The 14,510-nt window shown below is 53.7% G+C and overlaps 1 protein-coding gene across 1 annotated transcript in view; it reads left to right on the top strand.

Annotated features, from left to right (window-relative positions):
- The window catches only part of AKNA (AT-hook transcription factor), a 43,423-nt gene that overhangs the window by 19,727 nt on the left and 9,186 nt on the right, over positions 1–14,510 (top strand). The window contains exons 7-17 of the mRNA XM_021691175.1: positions 789–848; positions 2,749–2,876; positions 3,341–3,548; positions 5,072–5,229; positions 5,324–5,503; positions 6,321–6,567; positions 7,546–7,652; positions 8,424–8,635; positions 10,060–10,222; positions 13,291–13,467; positions 14,016–14,131. Of these exons, the coding sequence (XP_021546850.1) occupies positions 789–848; positions 2,749–2,876; positions 3,341–3,548; positions 5,072–5,229; positions 5,324–5,503; positions 6,321–6,567; positions 7,546–7,652; positions 8,424–8,635; positions 10,060–10,222; positions 13,291–13,467; positions 14,016–14,131 (1,756 nt within the window). The remainder of the gene's footprint in view (positions 1–788; positions 849–2,748; positions 2,877–3,340; positions 3,549–5,071; positions 5,230–5,323; positions 5,504–6,320; positions 6,568–7,545; positions 7,653–8,423; positions 8,636–10,059; positions 10,223–13,290; positions 13,468–14,015; positions 14,132–14,510) is intronic.

The raw sequence follows: 14,510 nt of genomic DNA, 5'->3' as shown, positions 1-14,510 counted from the left end.
ACTTGCCCTTCTGTTTTGTGCAAAAAAGTTCCACACACACACACATGTGTTTATAGAAATGGTCACATTTGTATGCTATGCTATACCCTGACTTTTTTAATATCCTGAAGTTGAATATTTCTGGGTAGGCAATGAATTCACTTTGTTCAAAGTTCAAAAGATGCGTATAGTAGAAACGCCTCCCCCTATCCCTGTCCCCCACCCTGCCCCTGCCACCCAGTTCTCTGCCCCAGAAACAATCAATGTTTTAGTTTCTTGCATCCTTCTAGAGGTCGTTTATAATATACAGGCAAATGTGTATTTATATTTTTCCTTTTTTATTCTCTGGATATTTTATACAGATGGTAGCGTATTATAAAGACTGGCGTGTCCCTTGATTTGACACTGAAAAGTAGGTCTTACTTTATACAGGAGCAGGTACACATAGCCCTTCCTCTTCTTGATGGCTGCATACTATTCCACGGGTAGGCTTTTATATCGTTTCCCATTGCCCCCCAGTTATGCTGCAGCGAACATTCCTGGCTCATAGGCCTTCATGCACATGAGTGAGTGTGCTTTGCGATCGATAAATTCTGGGAGGCTCCACTTTGATTTTTTTCAAACGCTGCCAGGGCCGAGGCCCATGGTGGAGTCAATGTCTGGCATCCGCCTTTCCGTGCTTGGCAGAAAACCCACGTCCTGAGGCGGGGCCCAGTTCCTGGTGCCAAAGCATGAATGCGACATCCTGCAGGGCCCATCTTCCAGGGTCTGGACTAATGGACCGTGTTTCCTTTTGTCCCAATGCCCAGGTGGAGGCCTTTGCAGGACTGATGCAGGCGGGACGGCTGACAGCCCAGGACCAACTCAAGGTACCGGCCACTGTGGGAGATGCCCTTGGAGCTGTCTCCCACAGACACGTCCCCGAAGCCTTGCCTGCCACAGGACAGGCCAGAGAATCGCAGACACACACTGCTTAGCTTGCCAGGACCACGATCATGATAGCGCGGGATTACCGCTCCTTAGGCGGCTATGACGGTGGGCCAGGCACCGTGGCGAGCCTCGGATGCCCATGGTTTCATTTTCTCGTAGAAAACCAGTAAGGCAGTTACAGTCATCACCCCCTTTAACTGGAATGGAATGGGGCAGCCCAGACCCCAAGTCCAGCGTGGTCATCACTGGCCGGCACTGCTTCCCACTGACTATGCTGCGTCTCAGCCACCAGAAAAAGACTTTCTCTTTTCTTTACTTTTCTTTATTATAAAAGTAATTGCCCAATATTTGAAAACCAAGGGGAAAAGGGGAGGAGAGCCTTAATCTAACCATTATTGGCTTATTTCCTTTTGGACTTTGGTATTTCTAGATAAACTATAGTCATGTATAAAATCTAGATTTCTGCTGCATCAGCCAGGATCCTGGGAAGGAGCAGGTGGGGCTCTGGAAGCTGGGAGTGAGGGGGTTGAGGCAGGGGCGGTTAGCAGGGCTGTGGGCAGCATCCAGGAAGCCCAGGACTGACTGTTCCCAGCAGGTGGGGAGCTAGGTGTCAACGGAGGCACAGAGGAGGTGGGGAGAAGAGCCCAGGAGGGGTGGAGAGGGGCAAATGCAGCACACTTGGTTTGTAAAAACAGTACTATATTTCACTGTGTCATTACTATGTTCCTAATGACTGTGTTAGCATGTAGACATCATCCGTTTTTCCAATTGCAAAATGTGTGCTTTGTGTTATAGTATCTCATTGAGAGGGTGAGCAAGGACCTTGAACATCAAAAACCATTCCTTTTCTTCCCCTCTATCTTCATTCCCCCGTATCCGGGGAGGTCGAGAGCTGTTGGAAGATCAAGCTTGCCCAGGAACTAGACTCTAGGTTGCCCTTGAATTCAGTCTGCCCTCTGTATAGAATGAGTAGGATGGGGATGATAATAAGTCAGGGATGATGATCCAACCTCCCACAGTCTTAGCTGTCTGTTAGCTCTCACCACATTTGCTACGGAGGCCTAGCATCATTGCTAGGCCCATGAGCTCTGGAGCTAGAGGACCTGGGTTCAAATTCCGACTACAGTTTGCTTGCTCGCTCACTGTGTGACCTTCACCAACTTAAATAACCTCTCTGAACCTCAGTTCCTCCTCTTTAAATGAAGATGATAAACTACCTCTCTCATTAGGATTATGTTGGTGAATATTAAATTTATTGAATTAATTAAATTCATTATTTAAATATTAAATTAACTGAATTAATTAACTGAATAATGAATAACACAAAGCACTTTAGCATAGAGCCTCAGTGCTCAGTAGATGTTAGCTACTGTTATCCATAGTATGGTGGTGATAAGATCATCGGTCATGCTAGTCTATAAGGATTTGGGAACAGAGGGACTCATGTGTCCAGATCCACAGTTTGGAAAAGAAGCATGAGGATCCGTGGTCTCTCAAGTACTAGGTCCTTATGGGGACAGAGTGATGGTGTATTTGACACCAGGAGCACCATGGAACATCAGAGAACTTGCAGCTGTACCCAGGAGAGACTGGTGCTCTCTGGAGCTGGTGCCAAGGCTCTAAGCTGTGCCTCTGCCCTGCTAGTCTGATGGCAGAGGCTAGACTGGGGCGGTAGGTTTTAGAGTCCGAACCCCAGCCTTCCAGCGACTTGGGGGCCCAGAGAATGGGTCTCCTGCCCCCCACACACACCCAACCGCCATGTGTCTCAGCCACTGTATCTGCAGGGACAGAGCCCCAGAGGGCTGGGTGCTCAGTCCACTTGGCCTCGTCTGGTTGCAGGTCTTCCAGCGCCTAAAGGCTGTCCATACAGCCCTGGAGGAGGAGTACCTGAAGGCCTGCAGGGAGCAGCAACCGGCCCAGCAGCTTGCCGGCTCCCAGGGGACACCTGGAAAATTCGATCCTGGCAGGTATGTGCTGGGGAGGGAGGCCCCTGGTTCCCTTGGTCACCAGGAGGGGCACACTTCGTCCTCATACTTCATCCACTACAGGAACAGGGAGAAATCCTACCCTGATTAGCAACATATCCAGGTGGGGGAACGCCTGAAGGCTGAGATCGGTGTCCTTTTGGACTCACTGCAATGAGAAGTGACCTTGGAGATGAGACCCAAAAGCACTCATCAGAGTGGGGAACCGAGGCCAGAGGGGGGATTGACTCAAGGTCCCACAGCCTGCTGGTGGCAGAGGCCTCCTGGTTCCCAGTGGAGTCCCTTTTCACCTTGTTTTGTCGAGTTCTCCATGTAATCCAAATTAGGACGTTGAATCCACCCTCCGTGGGCATTCTCTGGGGTTTGTGCTCGGAAGCTCGGCCTCCCAGCCCTGCCCGATGTGGCTGCTATAACAGGCTCTGGGTGCTGGTGTCTCCCCGTTGCAGGGAGCTAGAGGAGAAGATATTCCAGCTGGGAATTCGCCTGGAAGAGCTGAAGGACCACATGGACCAGAACCAGCAGGAGCCTAAGCAAGTCGGGTCAGACTGCACTCCGGACAGCCTCCCAGCCTCGCCCTCCCCGCACCAGCCGGCGTGCCTGCCTTCTCCTTCAGGACAAGCCTCCACCCCCGCCATCCAGACCCTCTGCCCCCAGGTACCTCTCTGCCCAGCCACACTGGACCATCCCTTCCTTCTCTTCTCCATTAGTTGGCTTCTTCCCTACATACTTGGGAAGTAGGTGCCAAGTGCCAGCGCTGGCCCATGGTGGAAATTCAGTGGGAAGCAGACAGAAACGGGTGGCCTCTACCCTCAAGGCATTTTCTGTCTAGCTGGACTAATTCTATTTTGCTCAGGGCTCCGAAGGAGATTATGGGACGCTAGAGAGTAGGTAACAGGGTAACGTGACTGAGGTTAAAGGGCAGGAGAAATTTTCCTTGAGGAAGAAATGTTTTAATGGGATCTGAGGGTGAGTGGGACTTGCTTCATGCAGAAGAAGAGAAGCCATGCAGCAGGGGAAACAGTCTGTGCAAAGGCCCTGTGGTTAGAGTATGGAACGTGAGGGGGCAGTTGTCTGAGTGCTGGCTGGAGAGGAGGCAGGGGCCCCATGATGTTGGGGCTTGTGAGTCCTGGCAAGGGTTTGGCCTTAAACTCTGCAGCGTTTTTCAGCAGGGCGTGTTCAAAGAAGGTCTGCAGGTAGGTGGGGTGGGGGCAGGGCAGATGGAGAGTTGTGGGTGGACCTGAGAGAGGTGTAGAAGGCCCGTTTGCCTGGATGTGCCCTGGGGGTGAGAAGAAAGGGGGAAGGGATGGCCTCCAGCATCCCGGGGGACTGTTCAGTCCAGGGGACTAGTCACAGATCAGGAGACACTAGACAAGGGCCCGACGCAGAAGGGACTTTGTAGAAGTCTCTCTCCGGCCCACATCACAAGCCCCTGGGAGACGATCACTGTTTACGTGGCATATAGTTGAGCAGAGTGAGGGTACAGCGGTCACACCAGGGACAGCAGGGGAGTCTCTAGACCTTGCTGCCCGTGCTGTGTTGGGGACAGAGGAGGAGAAAGGGCCAGCATGGCAGGTGAGGTAGGGGCTGCCAGAGGGCTGGGCGCTGGTGAGATAGCCCTGACGGCGGAGCCCTTGGAGGCCTAGGGATGTGGGGGAGGCTCTCGCACTGGGGAAACCTCCCCTGAGTGCTGCCTCATGCACCAATGGGTGAAAACCCAAGTGCCTCATCTTGAGCGGCTCCCATGCTTCCTCAGGGAAGGTGTTTTGGGGGCTGGGTGTCCATATTTAATGGAGCAAGTGAGGAGAGATGCTTCTGGAAGGAAATCTGGGTTCAAATCTCAGCTCTGGCCCTCGCTTCTGTTGTAAGTTTGGGCAAATCATTTGAGCTTCAGTTTCCTGTCTGTAAAATGGGCTGTAATAGCCATCCCTGCTGGGCTTATCGGAAGGTGCTGTCTGAACCGTGCCTGGCGGGGAGTAGATGTTCAGTTAACGGCAGTCCGTGCTAAAGATCGCACCTTCCACTCCCTACGCTCTGCCCACGCATGAACACGTGATAGGGTTCGTGAGTCTGACCTATTACTCTTCAGCACCCAGCATGAGCCTGGTATAAGGTAGGTCCCTAAAAAGTGGTGTTTGGTTGTCTGCTGAATCTCTGTCCTTCTGCCTTTCTGGCCCCAGCCTGATGCCGCCAGCAGCGTGGGCCCCTGTGCATCGCTCGTGAACGTGGAGCTTAGCGCTGCCAGCAATGAGGGGGAGGACAGGCCCCTGGGCCTCCCAGCCCCACTCAGGCACAAGGACCTGCAGGTGGAGCAGGATCTCCATGGCCTCCTGGAGCGGTGAGTACCAGGAGGAAGGCCAGGGGGTCCGGCCCAGTGACAGGACCTTGGCTGGCCTTCCTGGGCAGAAGTCATGCTCCTCTGCGTTCTGCAGGTACCTCAGCGTGAAGTCCCTCTCGGAAGCCGTGAAGATGGAAGAGGAGGAGGAAGACGGGCAAGGCCATGTAGTGGAAGTGGACGGGCCACATCCAGCTCCAGGAAACTCCGAGGCCACCAGGATCCCCATAAGGCAGCTCCCAGCACTGGCCAAAAGAAGTCACAGGGCCCCCCTCAAGTATGTCCATGAGGCCCCCCGATTTGTCCCCAAACCAACTCTGAAACCACAGGGGTGGTAATGGTCCTAGTGAGCGAGATGGCTCTTTGCCACTTAGCAATGGCTTTCGTGACTTGTTGCTCACGTCCCTCCAAGCCGTGGGACAAATACAGCACCGAGAGCACTTGCAGTAATTTGGGTGGGGTGGACATGGTCTTTGGTAGGACAGAGGCAGTGCTAGCTACTCTTATTCTCCTTTTGAGTCTCAGACCTTCCAAGTACATCAAGGAGAAGGTTTCGGTGCCATTACGTCTTCAGTGCCTCTCTTGATCTTCCTTTAAGAACAAAGAGAGAAAGAAAGAGACAGAACACGTGAGAAAGCTTGGGCCCAGAGCCCAGATGACAGGATCTGTCGAGAACAGAATAATACTGTTTTCATGTGTCTTCTGTTTATGTCTAAAGTTAGTGTCTATTTGTCAGACAAAATACTGATCTTCTATTTCTAATGATGACATAAGGCTTTGAGGAGATTAAAGTTTCTGGAAGGGGCTGAGGTAGGAGGGAGAGGACCCAAGTTCCTGAAGCCTGAGAAATGATACTGTAGCTCATTTGTTTCCACACTGTTGTCGCTGTGTTGTGTTGGGCGGGTTTTGTTGCCCATCCACATTTGACATATGAGAAAAGTAAAGTTCAGAGAGGGACGGTGCCTTGCCCAAGGTCACACAGCTAGAAGATGACAACACCAGGGTGGGCCGCCAGGGGCGTCTGGCTCCCAGGACAGGGCTGGGCAGCCCCTGCCAGGGCTCAGAGTCGGTGTGTCTCTCCTCCTCCCCGCCAGGGAGACTGTGGAGCAGATGGGGTCTGTAAAGCCAGCAGGCGTCCATGCATCCGCGGCCAGAGATGGGTACCTCCAGGGCCTGCACAAAGCCAAGGCAGTCCCTCCAGGCCCGAGCAGGCCACCCCACCCTCGAGGCACCAGGACTGCGGGATCGCACCAGAGCAGTCTGACCAGCTTAGAGGGAAGTGGCATCTCTGAGAACCTTCCCCAGAAGTCTCTGCACCAAGCTGGGGGGTCCCACCTAGAGGTAAGCATCCACATGGGGTGTGGAGCTCCTGGAGATTTCTGCCCCTGGGCCTTTGCTCATACCCTTCCAGAATTCCTGCTGTTCCCAGTCCCTGCCAGTTACAGTTCTGCCAAACATTCAGGGCTTATGCCCAGTGCTACCTCTTTGCTGTGGGTCCCCCTACCCCTGTCCCCCGCCAGGGATTCTTGCTTGTCCTCTGAGAGCTTGTGGCCCATGTCTGTATTTCTCTGAGCCTGCTGAGCACAGACTGGAGGGGCAGTCCTTGACTGCATGGCCTGTTGGTGACTAGGGCGGCAATTTTTAAACTGTCGCAGGAGTCACAGGTCACCTTGGAAATGTCACTTATGCTGTGGATCCTCCCATAGAACAATGCATATAGATGCACGTAGACACACACACACACACACGCCCCCCTCTGTAGTCCTAATGACCCTGTCGTAAGAAATCTGCACCAGACCGTGAACTTGTTGAGGGCAGGCACTGTGTTGCCTGTTTGTCTTCTTCGTGCCTTTCATTAGGAGGAGGGGTGCACGTTGGATGAATTTGATTCTCCCGATTCATTGGCCCGGGGCATTTCTGCGTCTGACAGGACCATGGCATTCCAGGCCCAAGCGGCAAGACGTGTGGAAGTATGAATCCCATCCCCACGAGGAGACGAGGAGGCGGCTTTCTCCTTCCTCTCCTTCCCCTCTTCCTCAGCTCAGGACATCTGCCACAGGATCTCTCCCGAGGGTCTCAGGGAAGCAGGACTTGCTCAGGCTCCGGGCGTGGAGTCCCTGCTGTTGGCCTGGTGCTGGTTCTGAGCGCCTGAGGACCCTCGCCTGAGGACCCTCACACCCGGGCCTGGCTGCTGGGAGCCGGGCCAGCCTCCCAGCCCGGGAGCCTCTGGAATGTGAGGCCCAGGCCAGGCCTGGAGAAGGGCTTCCCAGCCTGCCTCAGACACATTCCTCAGCCTTAAAGGGACACCGCCTCTTTCAGGAGCCCTGGATGGCGTCCCCGGAGACAGACAGTGGCTTTGTGGGCTCAGAAACCAGCAGAGTGTCGCCCCTCACCCAAACCCCAGAGCACCGGCTCTCCCACATCAGGTACTCCAGGACCCCCTGCCCCATCAGGTCGCTCCCATGGAGGGGTAGCCTGGGAATCAGAGTGCCGTGAGCCCAGAGCAGGGGTCGATGGTCTGGGCATTCTCAGAGCCCTCATCTCATCCCCCAACCAGGGTTCCTTGCCTCCATCTTATCAATAGAAGGGCACCAAGGTTCAGAGAGGGAAAGTGACTAGCCCAGCATCACTCAGCCAGTCATCGACAGCCTGGGGAATAAGTATCTGTTGAGCAAATGAGTGAGTGAATGGGGAACGAGACGTACAGGAGGGTGGTGCAAGGTGAGCAGAAGACGAGGATAAAGGGCAATCAGGGGGACTACCTGGGAGGAGACAGGGACAGAACCCCAAGGCAAGGTCTGAGGAGGGGATTTGGGTGAAGGGTGGACTGATGAGCCACCATGTAGAGTGACAGCCTCCAAAGCTGGTGCAGCCCCCCCCCCCGCCCCCGCTCCAGGAGGCCTGCCTGACAACTCAGGGCTGCATGGGAAGAAAGGATTGGAAATTCTGTTTCTCTGTATATTTTCTTAAAAATGAACTTGAGCTTTATAATCTTGCATCTGTGGGTAGGCAGGTGTACAGCTCGGCAGTTTATACAGAAATGCATGTATAATGGGGGTGCATCCTCAGAAACACTGTGCATGCAGGGGTGCCAAGTCTCAAAAGTCAGGAGCTCATTGGCTTAGCCTGTGGAAGGGTTCGGAGGCCAGGGTCTGTCTGTACGATCTCAACACATCTCTCCCTCCACGCTCCCCCAGCAGTACAGGAACATTGGCTCAGCCATTCACTTCATCTGAGGCCCAGGATGCAACCTCCCACCCCCAGACCAGGGATCCTCCAGTCCCCAGAAGAGCCTCGGAGCCCAGCACACCCAGGAGCCGAGCCCAGAGGCGACCCTCGGGCAGGGCCAGTCCCTTGCAGCAGAGGGCACTGAGCCTCCGCGAGGAGCGGGCGCTGGTGGCCGAGATGGGTGAGTGGAGGCATCTGGGTTGGCCAGAACCTGGGAGGGGCCGGACGGCGTGGACTGAAAAATCAAACCAACAAAAAAACTTGCATTACCCTTTAAGATACAGAATATCCTACAGGTTCATGGCGGGAATATTTGAAACTCTAGGGAAAAGAGAAAAAAATATGCTGAAACCATCGCTGCCACATTTGGGTGTTGAACCCGTGGGCTGTCCTCTCTGCCAATGTGTGTGTGTTTATTTAGATACACTTAAAATGGAAATGGGATCAGAATATCTGTGAGTGTTTAATAACCTCCTTTGTTCACTAAACACTGTGTCATGAACATTCCGTGTCTTTAAATCCTGTGATTTCAGTTTTAAACCTTTAAAAAGATGCACGTTCGCTTTTTAGTGAAATAAAACAAACATACAGGAAAGAGCATAAATTGAATTTTCACAAAATGAACACAGACCAAACAAAGAGCATGATCAGAACCCCAGCTCCTCCCAGTCACCCCTCACCCCTCCAAAGGCTCTTTACAAGGCTCATATTGAAAACTTTTAAAATTAAACTTTAAATAAAAGTTGACCAATTATGGATTCCCATGTAGTTGTAAGAAATAATCCAAGGAGATCCCATGTGCCCTTCACCCGGTTTCCCCCAGTGGTAACATCTTGCAAAACCATGGTGCGGATTTTGACCAGGACCCCTCATGTTGCCCCTTTATGGACATATCACGTCCACGCCCTCCTTAACTCCTGGTGACCTCCCCTCTGTCCTCTATATCTATAATTTTGTCATTCTAAGAATGTTCTACAAGTGGAATGATCGATATGCTTTTGGGTTTGGCTTTTTCACTTAGCCTTTCTCTGGAGATTCATCTAGATGGTTCCCTGTATCAATAGTCTGTTCCTTTCTGTATTATTGATTAGTGTTCCAAGGGCTCCTTGTTTTTAATGCAGGGGCCAGGTGAGTGGTATTAGCCTCTGGTCGCTCATGCCTTTGAGAGCCTAAAGTTTTGAACACTTTCCCCAGAAGCATGCCACAGGCAAAGGTGTGGCTGTAATTTTAGGGGGGCGTGGGGGCTCTGGAGTCAGACCCAGAACAACACGGTGATGCATGGCAGAGCTTGCGGGGGTCCACGTGAAGGAGCAATGAGCTCTTTACAGAGGAATATTCCTGAAGACCCACATCTGGTACTGAAATGGTGGATAGCACAGGAAACATAGGTAGAAACAGCTCTGCAGACCCAGCTTTGCACTCCAAGCTCCCAGGAAAAACCACATCTTCGGGTTCTGAGGTCAGTGGGCCAGTGACCTCATTGGAAAATTCAGTTATGACCTCAGCCAGCACTCCCACTTTGCTCATATCCTTCTACCCGCAGAAATTCGTGCTTCGAGGGTCTTCTCTGGGCAAACTCACCTTGGTGTCTTTCTGCCTCCTTAGCGGTCCCTGGCCCAGAGTTCGAGGGGCGAAAGCGGCTTTCCGAACAGCTCCCCCCCAGAGCAACAATCAGCCCCCCGCCCACCCTGACCCCCGCAGCCGCCACTCTGCCCCATGGAGCAGCAGAGAGCACTGGTACCTTCCTCCTCACCAGGACAGGGCGAGAGTAAGTCGGACCAGCAGAGATGGGCGAGTGATGCCCGGGAGAGGCTGGGGCTTGCTCAGCAGTCACGGCCGGTGGTGGCCATGCGGGGGCCCTCGGACCCAGGTGTCCTGCCTCCCAACTCGGGGCCATTCCGTGGGACCTTACTGATGTGGACTTTGAGGACACTTCCCCGGCCAGTGGGAAATGACCTAGGGGTTCACCTTTCTGGTGCTGAGCCTGGCTCCCTGCCCCCCCCCCCCATATATTTCTCTTCCAAGGCTGGTGTACACTTCCCAGGGATGGATTTTCAGCAGTTGGTGCTGTCATTGTATGAACTGAGAAGGGACTGGTCTTCGATTCTCTTCTTTTTAACAAGCGCAACTGTTCTACTAAGAACATTGCTCCTTGCTTGGTTGAACAGAAGTGGGAAAATAGGGTGGCCAGCCCTTTTACCTCTCCTTTGAGTTGCTTTTGGCCAATAATCAATCCCATGCCTTTGTTGGATTGGGGGTATCTGTCCCAGGTGTATGGGGAAGGCTGCTCTGCGGGACCCCATCCGAGGTCTCCGGGCCTGTGCCGTCATGGGCTGTCATGTTCCCTCTTTGCAAGGGCGGGTGAAGGGCTGGCGTTTCCCTTCTGGGCCAGAGTTTAATGAGGGTACTGCTGCAGTCTCCTGTGACACCAGCAGAGGGATTCGAGCTTAGGGGTCAGCGATACACTAGCTCCTGAGAATACGGTAGTGGACAAGACAGTCGTTGGCCTAGGAAGGCTCACCATCTTGTAGGATGCGCACAGAAACACACGGTCACGCTCCGCAGTCTGAATGCAGTGGCCGCAGAGCCTCCAAAGACTGTGGGAACACAGACAAGGGACATCAGGCCCAGTCAGAGGCTTCAGGGAGGGCTTCCCGGAGGAAGGGGTATCTCAGCTGAGACCAGAAGGAAGAGAGACAGAAGAGCTCCTAGCAGGGAAAACGGCATGTGCAAAGGCCTATGGGTGAGAGAGTGCCCATCACCTTTGCAGAGCCAAACGTTCATTTTAGCTGGGTCCCCGAGCGTGGGTGCAGTGGTAAGCGCTGAGCAGTGGAGAAGGAGACCGGGGGACCTGGGGGGGCCTCGGAGGGCTGTGAACACCATGGTGAGAGATTTGGATGGTAGCTCAGCTCAGAGAAATGAGTTCACTGAATATTCACGAATGTATACAGATGCAGCTGAGGCCTATGAGGGGGATTCTAAATGGGAATGGCGAGGTCAGGTTCACGTTTTAGAAGTTCTCTGGCCACTAGCTGGGTGAGAAAGGCAAGGCGGGCAGACTGCCAAAAAAGCCACACCTCCCCCCACCCCCCCCCCGCCCAGGACAGACACCGTGGGGCCAGTCGGCGGGAATGGGGTGCGTTTGAAGAGACATTTAGGCATTGGGCCCCTAGGAATTGGGAGTTGGTTAACTTCTGGGGGCGTTCAGGGAGGGAGAAGGGTCTCAAATGAGTCACACTTCTGGCTGGCCAACCAGTTGGATGCTGATACAGAGATGGGGAACTCAGCAGGGGAAACAGTTTACATCTTTACAAAGATGAACTTGAAATGCCACTTGGCTCTTGGTCACGAAAGAATTAAGTCAGCAAGACTGAGATCCTGACAGAAACACCCAGAGGGGACCAGTGACACCCCGGCGAGTGGTCTGAGTCCCGGGCCCTCACTCCAGCACCTTCTGCTCCCAGAGGTGCCCTCCAGTCCTGCATGCAGGCGTGAACTGGTGACGTGAGCTCTCGCTCTCCTGCAGATGCCCTGCTGTTTGCCTTGGAAACCCCAACAAATGTCTCCCTGGGGATTGCTAGGAGACCCAGCTGCCCTGGACATACACTGCCCAGGGCCTAGCTAGAGAGCTCTCGGCTCCCCAGACACAGGCTGAGAGCTGCAGGTGGTGCCAGGAGACACTCACCCTCCAGTCCAGGGCCACCAAGCAAGAAGGAACGCTGAGGGGAGCCCCGCCGCAGAAGCTGGCCCAAGGAGGAGATGGAGCATCTGGGCTCGGCAGCCCAGGCCATGCCGAGCCCAGACGCTGACACTCTGTGTGTAGGGGGTTTTTGTGCAGGGTGTTGGGGGACAATCGTCTGCCGTGACGCCAGCATCCGAATGCCGGGCTCTCAGAAGAGACTCTGAGATTCGGGTGCTGGGTGGAGAGAGATGCAAACAGTACTTATCCCATGGAATCTAGCAGCTCATTGAGATACTTGCCAATAGGAGGCTGGGCCAAGTTTGGGGGTCCCCCGGGCATGACAGCAGCCTTGCAGAGAGCGCCCTGCACTTGCAGCCTGCTCACATCCAAGCGTCTTCCGTCACCAGCGGACAGAGAGGCTTAGACAATGTGGGAAATGTTCAGGGGACCCCAGGAGGGATGGGCTGAGTAAGGGTGAGAAGGAACCAGGCCTAGACTGTTAGTTAGCATTTCTATAGACAGAGGTAAAAGAAGGGAGGACAGGGGGAGCCTGGGTGGCTCAGTCGGTTAAGCATCTGCCTTTGGCTAGGGTCCTGATCCCAGGGTCCTGGGATCAAGCCCCGCGGTGGGCTCCTTACTTCTCCCTTGACCTGCCACTGTCCCTGCTTATGCTCTCTCTCACTCGCTCTGTCAAATAAATAAATAAATAAATAAATAAATAAATAAATAAATAAATAAATAAATATTTTAAAACAAACAAAAAAAAGAATGGAGGGCAGCCCAGGCAGGTCAAAATGCAGATTTTAAAGTGGACCTTCAGCAATACCTTCTTGATTCTGCATCCTCCCCTCGATCTTGACAATGTGCCACTGGTTTTTCAGAGGCCCTGTATGGGGTGGCGGGGTTGGGTGAACCTCGAAGGACGTACTGCTTTGCCCACTGAATGCACAGGGACGTGAATTCAGAGAGGAGTCGAGATAGGTAGCAAGAAAAATGGAGGCACAAGGAAGTTCCAGAATCAGTTGACGGCAGAGCTGGACTCGGGGCCCACTGGAAAGGGACAAGCCCCGGGCATCAGGGCGGCCCTCTGGGGGTGGCTGCCGCCCAGCGCATTGTATATCCTGTCTTTGTTTCTGTCCCACCCCCAACCCCAGCCAGGCCATCCGAGAGCTGCAAGAGGAGGTGTCTCGGCTCCGTCTGCAGCTGGAAGACAGCCTGCACCAGCCAGCCCAGGGCAGCCCGACGCACCCGGCGACCACCCTCAACCGCCCCCCCCGGGCCCGGGCACGGCCAGCGGATGCCTCCACTTCCTGGGGCTCCCACTATGGCAGGTGGGTGACCCCAAAACGCTCGCCCTTGTGCCCTGGTGCCAGTGGCAGAAGGGAGACTGGGCTGCCTCTGGGGCTCTCCACACATGGGAACTCACATCCCTCTCCTGCTGACAGCTTCTTCCTATGTAAGATTTGATGCATAAAATATCTAATGCGTAACCTGAACTCAGCACCCAAGTGAAGAGCTAAACATTCCCACGATGTCCACCTGCTCACTCCTTAGCTCGTCATTTGTGATGACTTCTAAAATCAGCAGAGTGTTTTTTCCTAAGCGTTTCTGTGGGAGCGTCCAGGTTCAGGTTTTTATGGACATTGTCTCATTAATCCTTCCCGTAACCCTCTGAGGTAGTTGCTGTTATTATCCCCACTTGACAGATGAGGAAACTGAGGCTCACAGAGGCTCAGAGCCACTTTCTGTGAGTCTGACTCAGAGTCTTTGATTTTGACTTTCATGCTTTCCTCCGGGTTGGCTTGCTTGCTGATCATCTTGAAAGTCTGCATAAAACCTCATCCACTGACATCATCCCTCTGTGTCTCCTTTTTGCTAGTAAATCCACAGAGAGATTGTCTGGTGAGCCTGGAGGTGGGGAGCGAGCGGAGCCCGCAGGAAGGCGGCGCGCCAGGTCTTCCTCAGTGCCTCGGGCGGTGCCCCAACTGTCCCTGAGTAAGTGACAACGGCCTGGACTGGTTCCTCGAGGCTAAAGTCTGAGCCTGTTAGCCCATTGCTCAGGGACCGTAGCTATAGCCCTAGAACCTGGAGAAGGTTCTGTGTGTCTTTAGGCCATCATATTCTCTGAAGTACCGTGCACTTGCAGTGATAGCCACTGTGTGTCATGCGTGCGAGGGTTTCTAGAAGGGCCTTGTATGGGCCTCATCTCCATCTTCACTGCAAAGTGGGCCATATCACCCACGTTCTGCAGATGAGGACACCAGAGCCCAGAAGTGCAGGGAAATTGACGGAAGGTGAAGGGGTGGGGTTCAGCCCACCTCACTCCTTCCTGGCTGGGTGACCTTGACCAAGTGGTTTACCTGCTCTGTGCAGT

This window comes from Neomonachus schauinslandi, chromosome 13 (assembly GCF_002201575.2).
Source record: "Neomonachus schauinslandi chromosome 13, ASM220157v2, whole genome shotgun sequence".
NCBI lineage: Eukaryota > Metazoa > Chordata > Mammalia > Carnivora > Phocidae > Neomonachus > Neomonachus schauinslandi.
This window is presented reverse-complemented; position numbering and strand designations above follow the sequence as displayed.